The sequence below is a fragment of the Bos grunniens genome, chromosome 11 (genome assembly GCF_055505025.1).
Source record: "Bos grunniens cultivar Pamir isolate PY7600 chromosome 11, Bosgru_T2T1.0, whole genome shotgun sequence".
In the NCBI taxonomy this organism is placed as follows: domain Eukaryota; kingdom Metazoa; phylum Chordata; class Mammalia; order Artiodactyla; family Bovidae; genus Bos; species Bos grunniens.
Window position 1 is genome coordinate 14182163 of NC_141175.1, and position 27547 is coordinate 14209709.

A 27547-nucleotide genomic window follows, 5' to 3' on the forward strand; every position below is an offset into this window, starting at 1 on the left:
GTGAGGGACACTGCCTTTGATTGCATTGACCCTATAGATCAAATGGAGGAGAGACCTGGCTCCATGATGATATTGAGTTATCCAGTCTATGGGCAAAGTGTATCTCTATTCATTTGTATTCTCTTTAAATTAACTATGAATTAGTCTGTAGTTTTTAACTTACTGGTATTTTGGTAAATTCATTCATATGCATATTTTACTTTTTAAACTGTTATGAATAGTATATTAAAATTTTCAATTCTCAGTACTCACTGCTAGGATATAAAATATCATTGATTTTTGTTCTTTTTTGACCAACTTTATAATGCTGCTACCTTGCAAAATTCACTTAGTAAAAATATATTTAGAGAAGGATTTTTTGTTTTTCTTGCCCTCTTTTTTGGTCTTCTGTTAGATTAGTTTATACTATTTATTTCATCTACTTATCGACTTATTACATATATGTCTTTTCTTGTGCATCTAGTTTTTACCCTGTTTTTTCATCTTGTCCCTTTGTGTGTGTGTGCCTGCACTATGCAAGATGTAATATGTTTACCAACATTATACAGAAGCAGAAGGCTAATTAGTATGTAACCAGTAGCTGGAGTGACATGCAAGGCTGTGGTGATGTCCACGACTCTAGTCTGTTTGGGATGTAAAGTTGGAAATCACAATATTTTGAAGGAGTTTGATATTTGATACATGTATAACATAGTATGATGTAACTTTCCTCATTATTCATTTATTTCATTCCATAAGCTCTGACTTAGATCATTCCTTTGGTGAATGAAGAGTCTGGCTTTATTGCCTCTCTTTCCATGGGCTTCCACCTAGACTTCCATTCTTCGTGTATTTTCATGGACATTTTCAAAGTTCGGTTTTTCTCTCTTCAAAGGAGCAAGCCATAGGCACGGGAGAACCAAGACAATGCAGCCTGTTAAAATTAATGCTTTGTAGATCATAAAGTAATCTTGATCAGACAACTGACACAGGAGAAGACTTCAGGGTGTACTATAATATTTTTAAAAGTTTTACCTTATTGAAGAATTAGAGATTTTGTGTTAATGGATCATTCAGTTAATTCAACAAGAGATCAACTAAAAATTTAAAAATTTAAGAAGATTAAGGTATTGATGTTATATATATTCTATGAACTGATAAGCATAGATGTAGACTTGCAAGTATTAATGCAATAAATATATTTTAGGAAAAGAAAGCTCTAAGATACCATGCAAAATAAATCCCATTTATGTAAATACATCCTAAAAGATGATGCTTTTAAACTGCTGCACTCAGTATGCCAGCAAATTTGGAAAAATTGCCAGTGGCCCCAGGACTAGAAAAGGGCAGTTCTTATTTCAATCCCAAAGAAAGGAAGGCCAAAGAATGTTAAAACTATAGTACAGCTGCACTCATTTCACATGCTAGCAAGATTATACTCAAAGCCATTCAAACTAGGCTTCAGCACTTTGTGAACCAAGAACTTCCAGAAGTCCAAGCTAGATTTAGAAAAGGCAGAGGAACCAGAGATCAAATCGCCAACATCTGTTGGATAATAGAAAAGAAGAGAATTACAGAAAAATATCTACATCTCTTTCATTGACTATGCTAAAGCCTTTGTGTAGATCACAACAAACTGGAAAATTCTTCAGAGATGGGAATACCAGACCGCTTTACCTGCCTCCTAAGAAACCTGTGTGCAGGTCAAGAAGCAATAGTTAGCATGGGACATGGAACAACCGACTGATTAAATTGGGAAAGCAGTACATAAAGCTGTATATTGTCACCCTGCTTATTTAATTTATATACAGAATGCATCATGTAAAATGCCAGACTGGGTGAATCACTAGCTGGAATCAAGATTGCTGGGAGAAACATCAACAACCTCACATATGCAGATGACACCATTTTAATGGCAGAAAGCGAAGAGGAACTAAAGAGCATCTTGTTGAGGGTGGAAGAGGAGAATGAAAAAGCTGGCTTAAAACTCAACATGGACAAAACAAATATCCTTGCATCCTGCCTCATTGCTTCTTGGCAAATAGATGGGGGAAAATTGAAAACAGTGACAGACTTTATTTTCTTGGGTTCAAAATCACTTCATTCGGTGACTGCAGTCATGAAAATTAAAGACACTTGACCTTGGAAGAACAGCTATAACAAATCTACATAGCATATTAAAAAGTAGAGACATTACTTCTCCAACAAAGGTAATTTAGTCAATGCTATGGTTTTCCTGTGGTCATGTCCATATGCTGGAGGTGGACCGTAAAAAAGACTGAGTGCAGAAAATAGATACTTTCCAAATGTGCTGGAGAAGACCCTTGAGAATCCCTTGAACAGCAATGTGTCACACCAGTTAATCCTAAAGGAACTCAACCCTGAATATTCATTGGAAGGACTGATGCTGAAACCCCAATACTATGGCCACCCAATGCAAAGAGCCAACTCATTTGAAAATACCCTAATACTGGGAAAGATTGAGGGCAGGAAAAGAAGGGGATGACAGAGGATGAGATGACTGGATGGCATTACTAATTCAATGAACGTGAGTCTGATCAAACTCTGGGAGATAGCAAAAAACACAGAAGCCTGGCATAGGGTTGCAAAGAGTCAGACACGGCTTAGCGAATGAACAACTGGAGTTGAACAATAACTCCAATATTCTGGCCTGGAGAAATCCATTGACAGAGAAGCCTGGTGGGCTACTGTCCATGGGGTTGCAAAGAGTCAGACATGACTGAGAAACTAACACTTTGATAGAACAACAATAAATATAAATACTAAATTTAATGAATAAAAACCATTTTAGAAGTATAAAAAATGAATAAAAGACAGGGGAAATACTTTGACTTTTTCATATTGTATTTGGATTTTTACCATGAACTAGATTTCAGTTCAGCTCAGTTCAGTCACACAGTCATGTCCAACTCTTTGTGACCCCATGAACCGCAGCACGCTGGGCCTCCCTGTCCATCACCAACTCCAAGAGTCCACCCAAACCCATGTCCATTGAGTCAGTGATGCCATCCAACCATCTCATCCTCTGTTGTCCCCTTCCCCTCTTGTGCTCAATATTTCCCAGCATCAAGGTCTTTTCAAATGAGTCAGCTCTTTGCATCAGGTGGCCAAAGGATTGGAGTTTCAGCTTCAATATCAGTCCTTCCAATGAACACCCAGGACTGATCTCCTTTAGGATGGAATGGTTGGATCACCTTGCAGTCCAAGGGACTCTCAAGAGTCTTCTCCAACACCACAGTTCAAAAGCATCAATTCTTTGGCGCTCAGCTTTCTTTACAGTCCAACACTCACACCCATACATGACTACTGGAAAAACCATAGCCTTCACTAGACAGATCTTTGTTGACAAAATAATGTCTCTGCTTTTTAATATGCTGTCTAGGTTGGTCATAACTTTCCTTCCAAGGAGTAAGCATCTTTGAATTTCATGGCTGCAATCACCATCTACAGTGATTTTGGAGCCCAGAATAATAAAGTCAGCTGCTGTTTCCTCTGTTTCCCCATCTATTTGCCACGAAGTGATGGGACTGGATGCCATGATCTTAGTTTTCTGAATGTTGAGCTTTAATTTATTGAAAGACAACAAACTAAGAAGGCATCTCCGCTTGGGAGAAACTCCATCCTCACATCCCAGGCTTTGACTTAGCTAGGGGAAACTTTAAACTAGTAGGAAGGGTCAGTAAAGAGTTCTTTCCTCATCTCCTTTGGGCTCACAGCCACTGGGCCTCATCATGACATTCTTCCTAAGGACAGTTTTCTCACCATCCGCCCTTAGGACCACTTGCATCAGAATTCCCTGGCCACATAGTTCAAGAATGAATGTCACTGGAGCTGGAGCTGTGATCTGCATCTTTAATAAGCTCACCAGGGGATACTAGGGGACATTAAAGTTAGGAACCACTGCTCTAGGGCATGTGTCCTGGAGGGAGAAACAAGAAAACTGAGCAATTAATACATGTTTAATGCATGTTTAATGTCTCTAACCAAGAACTTGGAGCCCTGTTCCCTTGCATCCCTTCCCTGGTGGACAGAGCACAGACTTCACGTCTTCATTACTGACATTGGTGAATTAAGGATCAAGCTATTTTTTCTCTGGTGCTGGTGAGTGATTCAGGACCACAGAAGTGGATAAATCTGGTCTCCAGTTGTCCTACAGAATTCTGAGAATCCAGTTCTTACTCAAGGCAGCTAGATCATTAGAGCTTAAAGTTCAGAGAACTGGGTCTCCTACACCAATAGCAGGTGTGTGTATGTGTGTGTGTGTGTGTGTGTGTGTGTGTGTGTATGTGTGTGGTATGTGTGTGTGTATCTGTATACTGGTGTTCAGCACTTCTCTGTGCTCTTGCTTATGATACATTTTATTACTAGTTCTTAAAGACTAGGGAGAAGGCATATCAGGGCATATCTCTTTGACACATCTTGGCAGCAACTGTTTTTATTTTGGGTTAGAGACCTCTTCAACAAGAGGATTTTGTTGAATCAGGAGGGTATTGGAGAATGATAAATATGAGTACCAGTAAAAATACATACAACTGCTAGAAATATTTTTTAGTTCGTAGAGCAGTGATATTGCAAAATTGAACTCTAAGATACTCTAAGTTCAGTTGATGGGTAAGCGTCTTCTTTTTCTTCAACTTTATACATAATGGAACTGGCTATTTATTGCTTATTTATTTTTAAAGAATTTTTTTTATGTGGATCATTTTTAAAATTCTTTGCTGAATTTGTTACCATATTGTTTTGTTTCCTGTTTGGGTTTTTAGCTGTAAGTCATGTGATATCTTTATACCTGGAACAGGGATTGAACCCACACCCCCTGACTTGGAAGTTGAAGTCTAAGCAGTGAATCGCCAGGAAATTCCTTGGCTGTGCATTTTTGCTCCACTTTCCTTCAAGAATTCGAAGGAAACATCCTCCTTATACTCTGTTGAAACATACACATTGTTGAAATGTCCTCCTTATACTTTACATACGAGAGGACTTTGAAGTCAGATTTCTGTAGGTCAGTATGTCACAACCTGAAGGTTCAGCCTTATGATTTTATGTACAGAAACAGAAGAGAAATTAGGGAGGTTTTAAACTTACTATTTCTCTGCTAAGACATTGTGATAATTTCTCTTTATTGAGATGATGGAAAAATGCCACTGAGCCATTTTCTTTTCTGTATCAAACTGTCTTCTTGGTTGGTAAATTCCTGCATTATACATGGTAATACCATTCATCTTAGGGCTTTTTGCAGGGACATGGCAATGCAGACAGACACTGGCATATTCATCAAGAGAAAGGACTCATTTATATACACCTGCTGCAATCAAAATGTGCTTCTTTCACTGTCCTTTCATTCCCAGCAGACAGGAGAGGAGCATGAAGAGGGAGAACCAGAGCAGCATGTCAGAGTTCCTCCTCCTGGGACTGCCCATCCGGCCAGAGCAGCAGGGCATGTTCTTTGCCCTGTTCCTGGGCGTGTACCTGACCACGGTGCTGGGCAACCTGCTCATCCTTCTGCTCATCAGGCTGGACGCTCGCCTGCACACCCCCATGTACTTCTTCCTCAGCCACTTGGCCCTCACTGACATCTCCTTTTCATCTGTCACTGTCCCTAAGATGCTGATCAACATGCAGACTCAGGGTCAATCCATCCCCTATGCAGGGTGCATAACACAGATGTATTTTTTCATATTTTTTACTGGTCTGGATGATTTCCTGCTCACCTCGATGGCCTACGATCGGTACATGGCCATCTGCCACCCTCTCCACTACAGCACCGTCATGGGACAGGGGCTGTGCACCTTACTAGTAATTGTGTCCTGGATTCTCTCCTGTGCCAACGCCCTGTGTCACACCCTCCTCCTGACCCGGCTGTCCTTTTGTGCTGACCACAGCATCCCCCATTTCTTCTGTGACCTTGGTGCCCTGCTGAAGCTCTCCTGCTCAGACACATCCCTCAATGAGCTGGCCATTTTCACAGCAGGAGTGGCCGACATCATCCTCCCACTAGTATGCATCCTGATCTCTTATGGACACATCGGGGCCACCATCCTGAAGGTCCCCTCCACCAAGGGGATCTGCAAAGCATTGTCCACATGTGGCTCCCACCTCTCTGTTGTGTCTCTGTATTATGGAACAATTATTGGACTGTATTTTTTCCCCTCATCCAGCACCTCCAGGGACAAGAGCACCATTGCCTCTGTGATGTACACAGTGGTCACTCCACTGCTGAACCCCTTCATTTATAGCCTAAGGAACAGGGACATGAAGAGGGCCCTGGAGAGACTCTTGCACAGGGCAAAAGTCTTGTCTCAATGATGTTTGCTTGTCTTTGTAACAGACACGTGTGTTCACAGAACCTCAGATCCTATATCCCTAGATTTGATCCCAGCATTGAATAAATATTCAGTAAATGTTTGATAATTGAATTGCATTCCTTTACAATTATTGTCTATTTACTAACAGTTCATTAGCATAAACTGTGAATTTTGAGTTTATGTTCTTGATTTTTGATCTTGTCTATAAGGCTGAGAATATATAGCTGGTAGTACTTAGTCTCTCCCCTTATATCCTGGGAACTTATTTCTTTTTCAAAAATTTATTTACTTTGTTATTTATTTTTTATTGGAGGATAATTTCTCTGCAATTTTTTTTTTGCTATACCATAGTGTGAAACAGGTATAAGCACATATATTCTCTCCCTCTTGAGCCTCCCTCCCTCCCATCCCCATGTTTTGCAGCCTTCTATGTCATCACAGAGTACCGCACTGAGTTTCCCGCGCTATGTAGCAGTTTCTCATTAGCAATCTAATTACACATGGTTGTGTACGTATGTCAGGGGTACTCTTTCAGTTTTTTCCACCCTCTCCTTTCCTGTGAGCATACTATGTGAAGGACAGGGGAGCCTGGTATGCTGCAGTCCATGGCCTTGCAGAAAGTCAGACATGTGACTGAATAACAGCAACTCCTCCTTCAACTGTGTCCAGAAATTCATTCTCTATGTCTGCATCTCTATTCTTGCCTGTCTAATCAGTTCCTCACTACCAGTTTTCTAGATTCCATGTATAGACATTAACATACAATATTTGATTTTCTCTTTACTCTGTATGTCAGACCCAGATACTTTGTAGACCCATCCACATGCCGGCATAGGGCACAATTTTGTTGCATTTTGTGACTGTATAATATTCCATTGTATATATGTGCCACTTCTTCTGTATCTATTCCTCTGTCAATGGACATTTACTATTGTGCATTAAATAAATACTAATGAGAATCTACTGTACAGCACAGGGAACTCTGCTCAAAGCTCTGTGGTGGCCTAAGTGGGAAGGAAATTCAAAAAACAGGGCTATAGATATATATACATATGGCAGATTCATTTTTCTGAGATCAGAAAATAACACAGCATTGTTATGCAACTGTAGCCCAATAAATTTTTATTAAAAAGTTTCTTTGGAATAGCAAATGCATTTTATTTTTTTGAAATCAAGATTCTTCTCTTTTCCTTTTAGTGTTCATGACTTTTGTGTCCTATTTAAGAATATACTGCCTACCCTACATTTACCAAAATTTTGTCCAAAGTTTTCTTCAAAATAGTTTTACAGTTATAGTTCTTACTCATTTGACCCATTTTCAGTTATGTTTTGCATGCAGAGCAGCACAGGAGTCCATGTGTACTTAAGACATATTGATACTGAAGCATGCTGGTACCATTTCTTGAAACACTAAGCTTGCCACATTAATTGCCTTGGTGCATTGAAAACTATTAATTGACCTTTTGTGTATTGATCTATTTCAAAATATTCACTGTTCTATTCATCTATATTCCTATTCTCATGCAATTATTTTTATTTTGCTTGCTATGGAGCATAAAAAATTTGAAATTAGGTAAACTGAGTATGACAGTTTCCTTTTCATTTTAAGATTTTCTTGTCTTCCCTTTTGCTTCCATGTAATATTAAGAATCAGTTTCTGCAAATGGGTTACTGACATACTGCCTTTGATTGCACTGACCCTATCAATTGGAGGAGAGACCTGGCTCCATAATGATATTGAGTTAACCAGTCTATGTGTAAAGTGTATCTGTATTCATTTGCATCCTCTTTAAATTTACCATGAATGAGTTTGTGGTTTTTAACATACAAGTATTTTGGTAAATTCATCCATAAGCATATTTTGCTTTTTAAACTATTTTAGTTAGTATATTAAAACTTCAATTCTCAGTGCTCACTGCTAGGATATAAAGTATCATTGATTTTTGTTCTTTATTCATCAACTTTGTAATCCTGCTACCTTGCAAAGCTCACTTAGTACAAATAGATTTGGAGAAAGATTTTTTGCTTTCTTTTCCCTCTTTTTGGCCTTCTTTTAGATTAGTTTATACTATTCATTTTATCTCTCTTATCGACATACTACATATGTGTCCTTTTTTGGCATCAGGTTTTTACCCTGTTTTTTCATCTTGTCCCTTTGTGTGTGTGTGTGCCTGCACTATGCAAGATGTGATATGTTTACCAACGTTATACAGAAGCAGAAGACTAATTAGTATGTAACCAGTAGCTGGAGTGACATGCAAGGCTGTGGTGATGTCCACAACTCTAGTCTGTTTGGGGTATAAAGATGGAAATCACAATATTTTGAAAGACTTGGATATTTGATACATGTATAAAATATTATGATGCAACTTTCCTCATTATTATTTATTTCATTCCATAAGCTCTGACTTAGATGATTCCTTAGGTGGATTAAAAGAGCCTGGCTTTATTGCCTCTCTTTCCATGGGCTTCCACCTAGACTTCCATTTTTCATGTATTTTCATGGACATTTTCAAAGTTCGGTTGTTCTCTCTTCAAAGGAGCAAGCCACAGGCATGGGGGAATTCAGACAATGCAGCCTGTTAAAATGGATGCTTTGGAGATAATAAAGTAATCTTGATCAGACAATTGACACAGGAGAAGACTTCAGGATGTACTATAATATTTTTAAAAGTTTTACCTTATTGAAGAATTAGAGAACCTTTGTTAAAGAATCACTCAATTAACTCAGCAAGAGAGAACTAAAATTTTGAAAATTTATAAGATTAATGTATTGATGTTATATATATCCTATGCACTGATAAGCATAGAAGTAGACTTGCAAACATTATTGCAATAAATAAATTTTAGGAAAAGAAAGCTCTAAGATACCATGCAAAATAAATCGCATTTATGCAAATATATCCTAAAAGATGATGCTTTTAAAGTGCTACACTCAGTATGCCAGCAAATTTGGAAAAATCGCCAGTGGCCCCAGGACTAAAAAATGGAAGTTTTCATTTCAATCCCAAAGAAAGGCAAGGCCAAAGAATGTTAAAACTATAGTACAGCTGCACTCATTTCACATGCTAGCAAGATTATACTCAAAGTCATTCAAACTAGGCTTCAGCAGTATGTGAACCAAGAACTTCCAGAAGTCCAAGCTAGATTTAGAAAAAGTCAGAGGAACCAGAGATCAAATCACATCTGATCACATCACATATTATCCAACATCTGTTGGATAATAGAAACATCAAGAGAATTACAGAAAAACATCTTCTCTTTCACTGAGTACGCTAAAGACTTTGACTATGTAGATCACAACAAACTGTGGGAAATTCTTCAAGAGAAGGAAATACCAGAGCACCTTACCTGTCTCCTGAGAAACCTGTGTGCAGGTCAAGAAGCAATAGTTAGCATGGGACATAGAACAACTGATGGTTTCCAAAATGGGAAAGGAGTACATAAAGGCTGTATATTGTCACTCTGCTTATTTAATTTATATACAGAATGCATCATGTAAAATGCCAGACTGGATGAATCACCAGCTGGAATCAAGATTGCTGGGAGAAATATCAACAACCTCACATATGCAGATGCCATCACTTTAATGGCAGAAAGCAAAGAAGAACTAAAGAGCCCCTTGATGAGGGTGGAAAAGGAGAATGAAAAAGCTGGCTTAAAATGCAACATTCACAAAACAAAGATCATGGCATCCTGTCCCATTGCTCATGACAAATAGATGGGGAAAAAGTGGAAACAGTGACAGATTTTATTTACTTAGGTTCAGAAATCACTTCATTTGGTGACTAGTCATGAAAATTAAAGACACTTGACCTTGGAAGAACAGCTATGACAAATCTACGTAGAACATTAAAAAAAAACAGAGACATCACTATTCTAAAAAATGTAATTTAGTCAAAGTATTGGTTTTCCAGTGGTAATGGACGGATGTGAGCATTGGGCCATAAAGAAGACTGAGTTTCGAATATTGATACTTTCGAAATGTGGGGCTGGAGAAGACTCTTGAGAGGCCCTTGGACTGCAAGGAGATTGCACCCGTCAATCATAAAGGAAATCAACCCTGAATATTCATTGGAAGGACTGATGCTGAAGCTGAACTCCAATACTTTGGCCACCTGATGCGAAGAGACAACTCACTGGAACAGACCCTGATGCTAGGAAAGATTGAGGGCAGGAAAAGAAGGGGATGACAGAGGATGAGATGGTTGGATGGCATTACTGACTCAATGAACATAAGTCTGAGCAAACTCTGGAAGATAGCAAAAAACAGGGAAGCCTGGCATGGTGAAGTTCATGGGGTTGCAAGAGGTGGACAGAGCTTAGCAACTGAAAACAACAAATGGAGTTGAACGACAACTCCAATATTCTTCTCTGGAAAATTCCACTGACAGAGGAGCCTGGTGGGCTACTGTCCATGGGGTGCAAAGAGTCAGACATGACTGAGCAACTAACACTTTGATAGAACAACAACAAATGTAAATATAAAGTTTTGTGAATGAAAACCATTTTAGAAGTATAAAAAATGAATAAAAAGACAAGGGAAATACTTTGACTTTCTCATATTGTATTTGGATCTCTACCATGAAGCAGATTTACTTAGAAGGCAACAAACTAAGAAGGCATCTCGGCTTGGGAGAAAATTCCATCCTCACATCCCAAGCTTTGACTTAACTAGTGGAAACTTTAAGCTTGTAAGAAGGGTCAATAAGGGGGTCTTTCCACATCTCCTTTGGGCTCACACCCACAGGGCATCATCATGACATTCTTCGTAAGGACACCGCTTTCTCAGTGTCGGCCCATAGGACAATGTGTGTCAGAATTCCCTGGCCATAGAGTTCAAGAATGAGCGTCACTGGAGATGGCACTGGGATCTGCATCTTTAATAAGCTCCTCAGCACATTCTAGGGAACATCAAAGTTTAGGAACCACTGCCCTAGGGCATGTGTCCTGGAGGGATAAACAAGAAAACTGAGCAATAAATACATGTTTAATGCATGTCTGTAACGTAGAGCTTTGAGCCCTGTCCAGTTGGGTCCACTCCCTGGTGGACAGAGCAGTCTTTATATCTCCATTTCTGATGTTGGTGAATTGAGGGTCTAGCTCTTTTTTCTCTGATGCTGGTGAGTGGTTCAGGACCACAGAAGTGGATAAATCTAGTCTCCAGGTGTCCTACAAAGAGTCTGCGAAACCAGTTCTTACCCAAGGTAGCTCCATTACTTGAGCATAAAGTTCAGAGAAGAACTGGGTCTCCTACACCAATGGCAGGTGTGTATTTGTGTGTGTGTGTGTGTGTGTGTGTGTGTGTATACAGGTGCTCAGCACTTCTCTGTGCTCTTGCTTATGATACCTTTACTACTAGTTCTTAAAGATGAAAGGAGAAAGCATATCAGGGCATATCTCTTTGACACCTCTTGGCAGCAACTGTTTTTATTTTGGATTAGGGAACTCTTCAACAAGAGGATTTTGTTGAATATTGGAGGATATTGGAGAATGATAAATTTGAGTACTAGTATCAAAGTGAAAGAGGAGAGTGAAAAAGTTGGCTTAAAACTTAAAATTCAGCCATTCTGACTGGTGTGAAATGGTACCTCATAGTGGTTTTGATTTGTATTTCTCTGATAATGAGTGACGTTGAGCATCTTTTCATGTGTTTGTTAGCCATCTGTATGTATGTCTTCTTTGGAGAAATGTCTATTTAGTTCTTTGGCCCATTTTTTGATTGGGTCATTTATTTTTCTGGAGTTGAGCTGTAGGAGTTGCTTGTACATTTTTGAGACTAATTCTTTGTCAGTTGCTTCATTTGCTATTATTTTCTCCCATTCTGAAGGCTGCCTTTTCACCTTGCTAATAGTTTCCTTTGTTGTGCAGAAGCTTTTAAGTTTAATTAGGTTCCATTTGTTTATTTTTGCTTTTATTTCCAATATTCTGGGAGGTGGGTCATAGAGGATCCTGCTGTGATGTATGTCGGAGAGTGTTTTGCCTATGTTCTACTGCATCCAAAAGTCTACAAGCAATAAATGCTGGAGAGGGTGTGGAGAAAAGGGAACCCTCTTACACTGTTGGTGGGAATGCAAACTAGTACAGCCACTATGGAGAACAGTGTGGAGATTCCTTAAAAAACTGGAAATAGAGCTGCCTTATGATCTAGCAATCCCATTGCTGGGCATACACACTGAGGAAACCAGAAGGGCAAGAGACACGTGTACCCCAATGCTCATCGCAGCACTGTTTATAATAGCCAGGACATGGAAGCAGCCTAGATGCCCATCAGCAGATGAATGGATAAGAAAGCTGTGGTACATATACACAATGGAGTATTACTCAACCATTAAAAAGAATACATTTGAATCAGTTCTAATGAGGTGGATGAAACTGGAGCCTATTATACAGAGTGAAGTAAGCCAGAAAGAAAAACACCAATACAGTATACTAACGCATATATATGGAATTTAGAAAGATGGTAACAATAACCCTGTGTATGAAACAGCAAAAGAGACACTGATGTATAGATCAGTCTTATGGACTCTGTGGGAGAGGGAGAGGGTGGGGAGATTTGGGAGAATGGCATTGAAACATGTATAATATCATGTATGAAACGAGTCACCAGTCCAGGTTCGATGCACGGTAGTGGATGCTTGGGGCTGGTGCACTGGGACGACCCAGAGGGAGGGTATGGGGAGGGAGGAGGGAGGAGGGTTCAGGATGGGGAACACAGGTATACCTGTGGCGGATTCATTTTGATATTTGGCAAAACTAATACAATATTGTAAAGTTTAAAAATAAAATAAAATTAAAAAAAAAACAACTTAAAATTCAGAGAACTAAGATCATGGTATCTGGTCCCATCACTTCATGGCAAATAGATGGGGAAACAGTGGAAACAGTGGCCGATTTTATTTTTGGGGGGGCTCCAAAATCACTGCAGATGGTGATTGCAGCCATGAAATTAAAAGACGCTTATTCCTTGGAAGGAAAGTTATGACCAACTTAGACAGTACATTAAAAAGCAAAGACATTACTTTGTCAACAAAGGTCTGTCTAGTCAAGGCTATGGTTTTTCCAGTAGTCATGTATAGATGTTAGCGTTTCTATAAAGAAAGCTGAGCACAGAAGAATTGATGCTTTTTAAAAAATTTTATTTTATTTTTAAACTTTACATAATTGTATTAGTTTTGCCAAATATCAAAATGAATCCGCCACAGGTATACATGTGTTCCCAATCCTGAACCCTCCTCCCTCCTCCCTCCCCATACTATCCCTCTGGGTCTAACTGTGGTGTTGGAGAAGACTCTTGAGAGTCCGTTGGACTGCAAGGTGATCCAGCCATTCCATCCTAAAGGAGATCAGTCCTGGGTGTTCACTGGAAGGACTCATGTTGAAGCTGAAGCTCCAATACTTTGGCCACCTGATGTGAAGAGCTGACTCATTTGAAAAGACCCTGATGCTGGGAAAGATAGAGGGCAGGAAGAGAAGGGGACGACAGAGGATAGATGGTTGGATGGCATCACTGACTCAATGGATGTGAGTCTGGGTGAACTCCAGGAGTTGGTGATGGACAGGGAGGCCTGGCGTGCTGCAGTTCATGGGGTTTCAAAGAGTCAGACACTACTGAGCAACTGAACTGAACTGAAGTGAAACTGCTATAAAGTACTGTAACTGCCAGTAATATTTTTACTTCATAGAGCAGTGATATTGCAAGATTGAGCTCTAAGATACTCTGAGCTCAGTTGACAGTTAAGCTTCTTTCTTCAGCCTTTATACATAATGGAACTGACTATATTTGCTTATTTATTTTTAAAGAAATTTTTTCCTGTGGATCATTTTTTAAATTCTTTGCTGAATTTGTTACCACATTGTTTTGCTTCATGTTTTGGTTTTTAGTCATAAGGCATGTGATATCTTTATACATGGACGAGGGATTGAACCCACGCTCCCTGACTTGCAAGGTGAAGTCTTAAGCACTGGGCTGCCAGGAAATTCCTTGGCTGTGTATTTTTGACCCACTTTCCTTTGAGAATTTGTTGATGAAACATCCTCCTTATACTTGATATATGAAAGGACTTTGAAGTCAGATTTCAATACGTCAATATGTCACGGCCTGAAGGTCTAAACCCTCTGATTATATGTACAGAAATAGAAGAGAAATTAGGGAGGTTTTTAACTTACTATTTCTCTGCTAAGACAGTGTGACACTTTCTGTTTACTGAGGTGATGGAAAAATGCCACTGGGCCAGTATCTCCTTTGTATCAAACTCTTCTTGGTTGGTAAATTCCCTCATTATACATGGTAATACCATTCATCTTAGGGGTTTCTGCAGGGACATGGCAATGCAGACAGACACTGACATATTCACCAAGAGAAAGGACTCATTTATATATGTCTGCTGCAATCAAAATGTGCTTCTTTCACTGTCCTTTCATTCCCAGCAGACAGGAGAAGAGCATCAACAGGGAGAATCATAGCAGCATGTCCGAGTTCCTCCTTCTGGGGCTCCCCATCCGGCCAGAGCATCAGAGCATGTTCTTTGCCCTGTTCCTGGGCATGTACCTGACCACGGTGCTGGGCAATGTGCTCATCCTCCTGCTTATCAGGCTGGACCCTCACCTCCACTCCCCCATGTACTTCTTCCTCAGCCACTTGGCCCTCACTGACGTCTCCTTCTCATCTGTCATCATCTCTAAGATGCTCGTGAACATGCAGACTCAGGATCAATCCATCCCCTATCCTGGATGTGTAACACAGATGTATTTTTTCCTATTTTTTACTAATCTGGATGATTTCCTGCTCACCTCGATGGCCTATGATCGGTATGTGGCCGTCTGCCACCCTCTCCACTACACCACCATCATGGGACAGGGGCTGTGCACCTTACTAGTAACTGCATCCTGGATTCTCTCCTGTGCCAGTGCCCTGTGTCACACCCTCCTCCTGACCCGGCTGTCCTTTTGTGCTGACCTCAGCATCCCCCATTTCTTCTGTGACCTTGGTGCCCTGCTGAAGCTCTCCTGCTCAGACACATCCCTCAATGAGCTGGCCATTTTCACAGCAGGAGTGGCCGTCATCGTCCTCCCACTAGTATGCATCCTGATCTCTTATGGCCGCATCGGGGCCACCATCCTGAAGGTCCCCTCCACCAAGGGGATCTGCAAAGCATTGTCCACATGTGGCTCTCACCTCTCTGTTGTGTCTCTGTATTATGGAACAATTATTGGGCTGTATATTTTCCCCTCATCTAGCACCTCCAGGGACAAGATCACCGTTGTCTCTGTGATGTACACAGTGGTCACTCTACTGCTGAACCCCTTCATTCATAACCTAAGGAACAGGGACATGAAGGAGGCCCTGGAGAGACTCTCGCACAGGGCGAAAGTCTTGTCTCGGTGTTTGCTCATCTTTGTAACAGCCACGTGTGTTCACACAAACCCCAGATCCTACATCGCTACATTTGAGCCTGGCAAGAAATGAATACTCAGTGAATGTTTGACCACTTGATTGCATTCTTTTACAGTTATTGTTCCCTTACAATTTATTAGTATAAATTATGGATTCTGAGTAGATATTCTTGATTTTTGATCTTGTGTATTAGATTGAGAAACTACACAACTGGTAATACTTATGTCTCTAGTCTTATTTCTCAGGAATTTATTAGTTCTTTTTAAAACATATCTGTTGAGCTAAAATCATCATATACACATTGTAAATATTTAATGTTTATATTTGATATTTTGATGTATATACATTGTGAAATAACCACTACAATCAAGTTCACATATTCATCATCATAGTTATCAGTTTAATCCATTTGTGTGTGTGTTTGTTGAGAAGATGTAATTTATTATCCACTTTACTAGTAAATATCTAGCATACAGTATGTGTGTGTTAGTTAAACAGTCATGTCCAACTCTTTGTGACCCCATGGGCTGTAGCCCATCAGGTTCCTCTGTCCATGAAATTCTCGGGCAAGAATACTAGAGTGGGTTGTCATTCCCTTCTCCAGGGGATCTCCCCAACCCAAGGGTCAAACCCAGGTCTCCTGCATTGAAGGCAGATTCTTTACCATCTGAGCCACCAGAAAAGCCATACAATATAGTATGTTTAACTATAGTCCTCTTGCCATACTTTGGACCTCCCGAGAAGTTATACATCTGCATAACTGGAACTTTGTACATTATGCCAAGTGAAATAAGTCAAATTAAAAAAAAAACAACATTTCATGATCTCACTTATAAATGGAATCTAAAATAGTCAAATTCATAGAAGCAGAGACCAGAATGGTGATTCCTAGAGGATGGAGAGAAAGAAATGGGGTTCTTATGACCTGCTGGAAGATACTGTCTAACAAGGCTCCCACAGTGTAGAAAGCTTGGGATTTGTAATGTATTTCCTTTAATTTCCTCACTTTCCCTTCAGCGTTCTTTTCAGTTTTTCTTGGTGGTGGTAATAATGGTGGATCAGGAGAAGAAACTGTATAGTAGCCTTTATTGCTTCAGGAAACAATCTACAGATATGAGTTCAGTTCCTCCACTTTAGGACTCAAAGCTTGTTCTTGATTTAGAAACACTGAAACAAAGTCTATGGATTTTTCTGACTGCATGTATGAGTTTCAAGGAGACACCTGCTCAGTCCAGACTGGGACTGGAGTCTTCTGTTGCCCACACTGAATTTGGAGCATGTCACATTCAATGTCAAAATATGTCTCCCAGAAACTCATTTGTACTCAGTTTAGGGAACCTAGGTTTGTGTTATAAGCCAAGTAATCTATTTTCTTTGACATCCAGTAAAGGATCACATAGTTTTCTTTGTTCAGGCTGCAGTCATTTAAGGACAACCATGATCAAATCTGCTTCTGAGGCTCAGCACCACATAGCTGTAAGAGAAGAGCATGTGGGAAAGACAGAGCTCAAGTAAGTTGTATCTGCCATAGGGTATGGCCTCAGACAACTCACTTAACTCCTCTAAATATCAATTTCTCTTGTGTAAATTAAAATATTATAAAACATTTAATGTATTTTTGATTTAAAAATTAAATACTAAATTTGGTCAGCATTACAATTGACCAAGAATAATCAATATTAGCTTTCCCTACTGATTCATCAGAGGTGAATTTTGGAGGAAAATTTGCAAAAATATTCCTGAATTATGCCAACTTGGAATCATAGAATAGAGATTATATTCCCAATACAAAGGTAATCTGCACTCCTAAGGACACAGTTACACATCTCGGCTGATGAGGCTAGAACCAAATGACCAAGAAGCAATGGATAAGTTGGTGGCTGAGTAGATGAGGAAAGAGATCAGAAGAGTATCTTACTCTCTACCTGTTTGACATTCACTCAGAGAGTGATCCTTGACCTGGAGCTGATGTGCTCATATTCAGTCATGTCTGACTCTTTGTGAGTAGCCTATGGACTGTAGCCCACCAGGCTCCTCTGTCCATGGGACTTTTCGGGCAAGAATACTGGAGTGGGTTGCCATTGCCTTCTCCAGGGGGTCTTTCCAACCCAGGAATTGAACCTGCATCTCCTATGTCTCCTGAATTTCAGGCAGATTCTTTCCCAGCTGAGGCATTAGGGAAGCCCCTGGAGCTGATGAAGCTGCTATTCAACATCCCAGTTGACTTTGTGGAAGGACAAAATTGTCCCCTACCCCAACCCTGAACAACTAAGCTACAGACATGGAGTTACTGTGTCTGCAGGCTTAGTATCCTCCAGTTCCAGAACCCAAACCTGAACAGAGCTGAAGCCTTTTGTGCTGTCCTAGAGAAAATATTGAAAGGTTGTTGTTGAATCACGTGAATACACCAGGATTCTTGGCCCCCGGAGGAGAAGAATTCAATCCGGGGCCAGAGACGAGGCTTGATCGCTCAGAGCTTTTGGGTAGTTTTTGGCCTGGACACACCCATGAGTGCCTGGCTCAGCATCCCTGTTGGCACTAGAGTTCTGTTTTGGATCCCTGATCATCTACCTGGTTGTCTCTGGCTCATTCCCTAAAGAGGTCATTGCTGTTCTTCACATTTTTGGTCATGGATGGGTGACAGTGCTCTTAGTGGATTTTTCTCAAAAAATGTCAAAGGCACTTGCTTGTTGGGAAGAGTTTTATCACCACCTGCTATGCTAGATTGGCTTTCCTTGGTTGTGAACAGTCCAAAGCAAGCTGGTATTCACCATATTGATTTGGTTATGTATATAAAACTTCTGAAAATCTCTTTGAAAGTATGAACTTTATTTGAAGCATTTTCCCTCAGCCATGCCAGGGCTGTCTACACTGTAATAGTCTTAAGTGGGAGAGAGAATAAGTTTCTGACTACCTGCTTTTTTATAAAAGGGCTCCAAGCAAGAGGAAGGCAAGTACCTTGAATAGTGAAGGGGTGACCAGAAACTCTTCATCACCCACCCATGAACAGATCCCAATCAAAAGCACTTCTTTCTCAGATGACACTACCAAAATGCAGAGTTAGAAGTGACTTGTAATCCAGTGTGAATTGTTTTAATGTCAATATCACATTAACCTTATTTGAATTGGGGATCTAAAATAATTGAAGGTTGAATTTAGAGATGGGGGTCTGGATGATAGGATGTAACAGGAGATAAATAAGTTTGGAAATTTAAATACAGCGATAACTATCCTGGTTGTGGGGAACCCAGTCTCATCTAGTCTGTTTGGGACCTGTAGGATAAATGTAAATCCAGCCACCCAACAGGGTTCCTATGTGCACTGCACTGTTACTGGATTAAGATTACCTGAGGGTCAGAATGAGTAGAGAAGGTGAACTGATGGGGGCCAGTGTGAGCAACAGGTTCAGAGTATCAGAAAGGTCATGGATGGCAAGGTTGGTTGGATGCTGTGTTCAGTAATCTCACATCCTAGCCCCTGTCTTGTCCATGTGATTTGTCAACATGAGCTTTAGAACCCTGCCAGAGATGCCTTTCCTAAAAGAGCCAATCAAGAGGGGCAGAAGATATTTTCTTGCCAATTCAAAGGACGAAAGAACGCTAGAGGTTAATGGTTCAGTGAGACTAGACTATCAGTTCCCCATAGTCTGCAAAATAATAGATGACAAGAAAATGAAATGACAGTCATCGATAAGAAGATGGGACAGAAGGACTCTGGGGCTTCAATAGCTCCAGATCTGATTATTTGAGAAGGTCCTCTTCATATCCATCCTCTGTGTCTGCATCTCTGTTCCTGACCTGAAAATACCATTTTTCTAGATTCCACAAATATGCATTAATATATGAATTTGTTTTTCTCTTTCTGACTTACTTCATTCCATATGACATGACAGACTCTGTGTCCATCTGCATCTCTACAAGTGAACCAATTTTTTTCCATTTTATGGCCGAGTAGTATTCCATTGTATATATGTACTACATCTTCTTTACCCATAAACCTGTCATTGAACATTAAGGTTGTTTCTGTATCCTGGCTATTGTAAATTGTGCTGCAATGAATGAATTCAGAGATTGGGATTGATATATATACACTGCTGCCAAGTTGCTTCAGTCGTGTCCGACTCTGTGTGACCCCATGGACTGCAGCCTACCAGGCTTCTCCGTCCATGGGATTCTCCAGGCAAGAACACTGGAGTGGGTTGTCTTTTCCTTCTCCAATGCATGAAAGTGGAAAGTGAAAGTGAAGTCGCTCAGTCATGTCTGACTCTTAGTGACCCCATGGACTGCAGCCTACCAGGCTCCTCCATCCATGGGATTTCCGGGCAACAGTTCTGGAGTGGGGTGCCATTGCCTTCTCCCATATATATACACTACCATGTGTAAAATAGGTAGCTAGTGAGAACAGGCTGTGTAGCACAGGGAGCTCAGCTTGGTGCTCTGTGATGAACTAGAGGGGTGGGAGGAAGGTCCAAGAGGGAAGGAATATATGTATACATGTAGCTGATACACTTCATTATATAGCAGAAAGTAACACAACATTGCAGAGCAATCATGCTTCATTACTAAAAAGGGGAAAAAAGAAAGCCCTTCTCACCGAGTCAAGGACCCTAGAGAGACTATCCAGAAAGGAGATCTCGAGGGAACAGAAGCCCCACCTCCAATCAGCAAACAAATGGAATCGTCAAGTACTAAAATGAGGCTGCTGCTTGAAATGATTCACATTTATGCCTTCCACTGCTGAAGGCTGGGAGAGTTTAATTCCATGAAGGATGCTCAGTAATGAAAATTAATTTACACATATAGGTATTGTGAGACATTTTAAGACAGACTGAGTATGAGAAACAAACTGCTTTGGGGAGGGGTTTTAGGTAGCCAGTAGACTCCTGGTCACACCAGGGGGGATGTGAGGAGTCAAAATTTTATGGTCTTTATTTTTAACAACAATATTTTTAATGTGTTTAAGATTCTTAAAGGCAGAAGAAAACTTAGGTGCCCATAAAAAGGTTGTTTTTTTTCCTATCTCTGCAATTGTTTAAGCTTTGGTGCCCCTTTTAGATCTGACAACAAACCTGAAAGTAAATAAGGAAAAGTTTGCAGTGTTCACTCCTTCAGGTCACACAAAAGATGCTTGGCACTGAACATTTTGGCCCATAAGTAGGGTGAAGAGGCAGCCCATGGAACTCAATCATCTTTCCTGGTTGAAATTTTGGCAAACCATGGAATATAAAGTAACCATTGTGGAAACCTAAACATTGAAATATCAGTCTTCAGTCAGGGAAGTCTTTACCTATTTTGCGTCTCCTAGAATGGACTTCTACTCTTTATTTCTTTTGTCCAAACCTCCACTTAGTGCTATGAACATAGAGATGACCACCAATTTTATGATTGACAAATTAACAACCTGGAATGAAAGTGTCATGAAAGCAAGGTCAATGTCTTGTTCAGGGTTCTATTCCCAGAACTTATTAAACCTCCCCCCACATAGTAGGTGTCTGGTGTATATTTGTTTAATGAATGGATCTCAAAGAAAAGATTTTTATACCTTTTCAGTGAAAGAGGGATGAAGATTGAGAATGATGCTAATAATAATAGCCATCATTTATTAAAAACATCCTATTATGAGCCAGTATACTACACACATTTTCTAGTTTATCTTAGTTAATCCCCCAAGTCACATTATTAAGTAGAGATTACATTTCCGTTTTATTGATGAGAAGTCTAAGTTTCAGCAAGGTTAGGTAACTTTTATGACTATTGTGTGGCAGATCAAAACTGAAGCCAAGTTTGACTTCAAGTCTATGTCTTTTCACTGAAAGTTACTATCACTAGAGCTAAGAAGCAGTAATTCTCCTATGACTGAGGAGCCTCTTAAGGGCCACCTTCATGTCCTTGTTTCTTAGGCTGTAGATGAAGGGGTTCAGCATGGGGGTCACTAGAGTGTACACTGCAGCTGCTGCAATGTCCTTGTCTTCAGAGGCAACGGATGGAGGACACAGATAGGCACTGAACAGGGTCCCATAGAAGACACAGACGACACAAAGATGGGAACTGCAGGTGGAAAAGGCCTTGCTACCCCCACCTGGCGTTCGGACCCTCAGAATGGCAGATACAATGTGAATGTAGGAGATGACAATGCATATGAAGGGGACCATCAGCACGGTGCCTCCTAAGGCAAAGACCATCAACTCATTGATGCCGGTGTCAGAACAGGACAGCTTCAGGACAGGAATTATGTCACAGAAAAAGTGAGCTATTTCCCCAACAACACAGAAGGACAGCCGAGCCATGAGGAGGGTGTGAGTCAAGGCAACAATGTGGGTGAGGATCCAACACAGTGCAAGCAGCAGGGAACAGACTTGCAGACTCATAACCGTGCAGTAGTGGAGAGGGCGGCAAATGGCCACGTAGCGATCATATGCCATCACGGCCAGGAAGAAGCTGTCCAGATCACCAAACATCAGAAAGAAGTACATCTGTGTGAGGCAGCCAACATAGGAGATGGTATGAAGTTGTGTCTGTATATTTACCAGCATCTTGGTTACTGTGGAGGATGTTAAACCCATGTCAACATAAGACAGGTTGGCCAAAAAGAAATACATGGGGGTGTGGAGGTGTGGGTCAGAGCTGATGGCCAGGATGATGAGCACATTCCCCGTCAAGGTGACAAGATACATACACAGGAAAATTCCAAAGAATAACTGCTGTTGCTCTGGCGAGCCAGGTATTCCTCGCAGGAAAAATTCAGAAACGCTGGTTTGGTTTTCCATGACTCTGCTGCATCTAGAAGGTAGGAAGGAGAGTTAGAATGCTAGATTTCTTCTAGAACTCTGTGCCGTCTGTCAAATTTTCCAACTCCCAAATCTCCCTTTTATTTCATTTTCATCCCCAATCTGGACTTCACCTCCAATCTGACCATACTTCTTTCTTTCCTCCTTATGAATATCATAGCTTTTTTTTCTTTCCTCTCTCTTCCCTCTGGTCAATCTTTTATACAGAAATGATTCTTTTAGGGAGTCTCTGGGCATATTCAGCTTCAGTCTTACAAAGTTTTGGTCTACTTCTGCAGCCCTGTATCAGTGTCATCATTTTTAGTAGCATGGACACACGCGTAGGTGGAGGTGAGCTAAATCTTATACTCTGTTAATAGCTCTTGAATTCCATAAAAAATTGTTTTTAAAGCCCTCACAATATCTCATTTTAGAGTGAAGGGCATTATTTTCTTATCTTTTCTTCTGAAATAGAAACTATGGAGTGCATTTTTCACCTGCCTTTCAGTTTTCATCATTGGCATAGGGTCATCCTGCAGCTAACATTTGCGTCCACTTGCTACATGTTAGGTGCTCAACTAAGCACTTCATACAGACTGTCTGCTTTAGCCCTTACACAAAACAAGGAAGGAGAGATTGTTATGCTTAAGGCCGTGTGTTGAAGAAAACTGAGGCTAAGATTACTTGAATCACTAGCACCAACAATTTGCAAATATTGGAGCTGGAATTCAAACCCATGCACTAGATGCCAGAGACTGAATAATAAATCAATATAGATAGAAAGTGGTTTTCTATTTATATTTTATTTTATATTTTATCTTTATACTTTATATTTATATTTTATCTCTACGTATTTCTATTTTATTTTTTATTATTTTTTAATTTTTAAATTTAAATTTATTTATTTTAATTGGAGGCTAATTACCTTACAATATTGTATTGGTTTTGCCATACATCAACATGAATCCACCATGGGTGCACTGGGATGACCCAGAAGTATTTTTATTTTAGAATCTTTAACCTCACCTTGTGGTTTTTCTATCTTATATACTTATTTTTCATAGAAGAATAATGAAATTTAAGAACTAGATAGAACCTACAGGATCATATGGCATTCCTGGGTGATTCAGTGGTAAAGAATCCACCTGCCAATACAGGAGTCAAAGGAGATGCAGAGTCAATCCCTGGGTCAAGAATATCCCCTGGAGGAGGAAATGGTCCCCAGTTCAGTATTCTTGTCAGGAAAGTCCCATAGACAGAGGAGCCTGCTGAGCTGTAGTCTGTGGGGTCACAAAGAGTTGGAGATGAATGAATGACTGAGCACACACACACATACAAGATCATATGGTCTAGAGATCCCCAAACATTGGTCACAATCATAACCAGATGAGACGCTTTTAAAAAACACAGACTCCTCAGACTTACCCAGATTTACTGAGTTAAATTTTTTAGGATATAGTCTGGTTACCCAGTTTAAATATTGGGTATTATTTAAAAACAAAAACTAAATTCTCAAGTATTTTAATGCTCAACAGAGACTAAGAAGGGCTTCCCTCGTGGCTCAGATGGTAAGAATCTCCCTGCAATGCAAGAGACCCGGGTTCCATACCAGGGTCCGGAAGGTCCGCTGGAGAAAGAAAGGACAATCCACTCCAGCATTCTTGTCTGAAGAATTCCACGGACAGAGGAGCCTGGCGGGCTACAATCCATGGGTCACAAGAAGTTGGACACAACTGAGTGATTAACACTTTCACTTTTTTCAGAGACTAAGAATAAATAATTTTGCTTAACTCTTCCATTTGATTCACACATGAATAAGCTAAAGTTCAAAAATAAAGTTATTGAAATAATTTACGCTGTGCTTTAGAGGAAGATATGGAATGACAACTGGGATATTCAGCCTCTCTGACTATTGCCCTTTCTGTTAAGGCAGTTATGTTTATCATTATTTTTTTTTGTTATCAATATCTTGCAGGTCTAAATATGTTCCTATTCTTAACTTTTATTCAAACTCCACACTTAAAGAAAAAGTTACCAATAGATGGACAAGAAGATTTACTGAAACATTATTCATATTTTGAAGTTAATACTTCATGAACATGAAGAATATCTGAACACTATTGCATATTTGTTTATTCCTGAACCCTATACTAATTTAGGAATGTATCTCAGAACTATATAACTTTTCCCAAGAGACAACAAAACCACAAACTAAGTTATTTTTCTCCTACTCCATCTTTCCATGGAGAATACGATACCTCACAAAGATTGGACTCCCCTGAATGGGCACATTCTAATAACCATGTTCTGGAAAGTGACAGATTCTTAAGACCCAAATGATTGTGTATCTCATTGAGAGGAGAATGATACAGATTGAGTGACTAGACAATTTTATCCTTTCCTGACTGCAGACCTTGCCTTTAGTGAGAAAGTCCACTCATCCCCACAAAGCTTCTCAAGGGGACTGTAAGTTATCTTAGGATGGAGTTGCATTTGGTTCACTATATCTGACAGTGTGTAAGCCTGAATCAGGTTATTCCCTTAATGCTCTCTTCATCAATAGCACTGACCATTTAACATCAGAAAAATTTCAAATCCTCAACAAAGGGTCTAAAACTCTCCATTGTCAACCCTGCTTTTTACCTTTGTCTTTTTTTTTTTTTCCTATAAAGGGCCTTATCCTTTGATTCTGTTGTCCTATTCTTTGGTTCTTCTTTCCCTAAAAGAGTTTCTCAGCCTTCATCCTGACTATAACCTCAAAAAACTCTACAGCTCTTAGAGACAAAAATGAGCAACTCCAGATCCTTGCTTGGGCCAACCTCTGGCTTTGTCACCCCAGAGTGATAAGTTCCCTTTACTTACTTCTGCTGCTTCTTCACCTACTGTGTCTGCCAACAGGAAAAGATGGCTTGGCCTTGACGGAGAGGATTTTTCCAAAGGCAGGGCTTACTAGTTTGCAACTATTTGTCTCATTTCTCTTCTTACTGCTATACCAGTTACCAGGAAGAAGGCACTATGCTGCTGCTACTGCTGCTAAGTCACTTCAGTCGTGTCCGACTCTGTGTGACCCCAGAGACGGCAGCCCACCAGGCTCCCCCATCCCTAGGATTCTCCAGGCAAGAACACTGGAGCGGGTTGCCATTTCCTTCTCCAATGCATGAAAGTGAAAAGTGAAAGTGAAGTCGCTCAGTCGTGTCTGACTCTTAGCGACCCCAAGGACTGCAGCGCACCAGGCTCCTCCGTCCATGGGATTTTCCAGGCAAGAGTACTGGAGTGGGTTGCCATTGCCTTCTCTGAGAAGGCACTGTGGTTATCCTTAATTTGGAAGGAAGGAGGAAAGAGCTCAGATTCTTCCTGACAACCTTTGTGATGGGATTATGTGGAATCAGAATTTAGGATCAAGAATAATAAATACAATTGGCAAATATCCAGAAACATAAGTCAGATTGCTAAACTGATGTTATAAACAAGTTTAGGGTGAAGAAGGGAGAGAAAGAAATACCAGAATTCCCAGTAAGGAGCCCAAGAAATCAGCAAAAGATTGCAAAGGCAAGCCATGGCTAGGTGTGAAGGGGAATTTAGAGCAATCACAGTTACCTTTGCCAACTGGAACAGAGAAGCCCAGAATGAAGAGTATTTAAGACTGTCTGGGGCACATGGTACCGGAGAAGGCAATGGCACCCCACTCCAGTACTCTTGCCTGGAGAATCCCAGGGACGAGGGAGCCTCGTGGGCTGCCGTCTATGGGGTCACACAGAGTCGGACACAACTGAAGTGACTTAGCAGCAGCAGCGGCACATGGTACACTGACCCCACTCAGGTCTACAGAAATTTTGAAATATTTTATATTTTGAAACCTGAACAAGGGACTCAGAAATGGAGAGGATGCATCAGACTATACCAGGAAGAGGCTGAACAGGGCTCTACATTGGCCATATGTAGACAGGGCGTCATGGGAAAGAGTTCCCCAGAGCCTTGTTAGAACAGTCATAATTGCCCAGTTTCTCCTCTGTATCTCATATAATAGATTAAATTAGTACAGTGTTGGCTTCATTAAAACAACTTGGAAGCTTTACTGCTTTCTCTTGTTAAATGGTAGCATTAAGGATTGGTGTTATTTGTATTGATTTGTAATTGCAGTCCATGACAAAAATGCCACTTTCTATGTAAAGAAGTCTCCTAGCTGCCCCCTTGCAACAAGATTCCTGCCCCTAACTCCTCCTTTAAAGAAATCCAGAAACTGCCTGTATTCACATGTGCAGTTTAGCGGCATATGACATACTTAAAGAATTCTTGAACTTCTGGTTAAAGATGTTATATTAGAGCCATGCATTCAATTTTACTGTCCCCTCAAACCTATTAAAAGTAAAGTGACTTAAAAAATTTTTTTAATATAAATTTATTTATTTTAATTGGAGGTTAATTTCTTTACCATATTGTATTGGTTTTGCCATACATCAACATGAATCTGCCACAGGTATACACGTGTTCCCCATCCTGAAACCCCCTCTCTCTTCCCTCCCTGTACCATCTCTCTGGGTCGTCTCAGAGCACCAGCCCCAAGCATCCAGTATCATGCATTGAACCTGGACCGGCGACTCATTTCATATATGATATTAAGTGACTTTTTAAAAAAAGACATAAAACCCATGAAGGCAGAGAAGAGTGGAAAGCAAACAGTAGTAAAATGTCAGAAGCTGGAAAGCAAAGGGATGAGTGAGTGGTGATCAAAACGCTCTTTCCTCAACTTGACTAAATGTTACACAGTTTTTTCCTGACTATAGACTGCTGACCTCCCATTTTTTAGAACATCTAACTTTAGAAAAATTGTGTTTTAAAGTTCTTTCTTAGCCCTTTTGGGCTGTAAATCTCCCAGGCTCTTTTCTGTTATACTGTTCTTATACCTTACGAATGTCTTTCTCAAGGTTCTGGGAGCTATCCCTTTGAAATGTAATTATCAATAAAGATAACACCCCTGTCTCCCCATCTCTGTGAAAGGGTAGGAACCTAACTTCAATAGATGCCTAGTAGCAAACATATTAATAGATGGCCTATATCTCTGACCTACCTTCTTTATAA

At 40.3% G+C, this 27547-nt stretch overlaps 3 protein-coding genes across 4 annotated transcripts; 2 read left to right on the top strand and 1 right to left on the bottom strand.

Annotated features, from left to right (window-relative positions):
- Positions 1 to 3176: 3176 nt before the first annotated feature.
- Positions 3177 to 6306, top strand: LOC147362605 (olfactory receptor 1J4-like). 2 transcript variants are annotated; one of them, XM_086323358.1, is made up of 2 exons: positions 3177 to 3184; positions 5373 to 6306. In XM_086323358.1, the coding sequence occupies exons 1-2, from the start codon at positions 3177 to 3179 to the stop codon at positions 6304 to 6306; spliced, it is 942 nt and encodes a 313-aa protein (XP_086179484.1). The 2 variants fall into 2 exon arrangements, with proteins under 2 accessions (XP_086179484.1, XP_086179485.1); XM_086323359.1 differs by lacking the exon at positions 3177 to 3184 and having other exon boundaries at positions 5350 to 6306.
- An 8397-nt stretch (positions 6307 to 14703) lies between these two features.
- Positions 14704 to 15774, top strand: LOC147362606 (olfactory receptor 1J4-like). Its single transcript, XM_086328360.1, has one exon. The coding sequence runs from the start codon at positions 14704 to 14706 to the stop codon at positions 15772 to 15774; it is 1071 nt and encodes a 356-aa protein (XP_086184486.1).
- A 5510-nt stretch (positions 15775 to 21284) lies between these two features.
- Positions 21285 to 22552, bottom strand: LOC147362607 (olfactory receptor 1N1). The gene has a single exon (XM_086325385.1). It carries the CDS (start codon positions 22466 to 22468, stop codon positions 21533 to 21535), a length of 936 nt encoding a protein of 311 aa, XP_086181511.1. The 5' UTR covers positions 22469 to 22552; the 3' UTR covers positions 21285 to 21532.
- Positions 22553 to 27547: the final 4995 nt, after the last annotated feature.

Bases quoted from the DNA above. Each gene is read 5' to 3' on its own strand.
- LOC147362606 (XM_086328360.1), top strand. From the start codon at position 14,704: ATGTGCTTCTTTCACTGTCCTTTCATTCCCAGCAGACAGGAGAAGAGC.
- LOC147362607 (XM_086325385.1), bottom strand. From the start codon at position 22,468: ATGGAAAACCAAACCAGCGTTTCTGAATTTTTCCTGCGAGGAATACCT.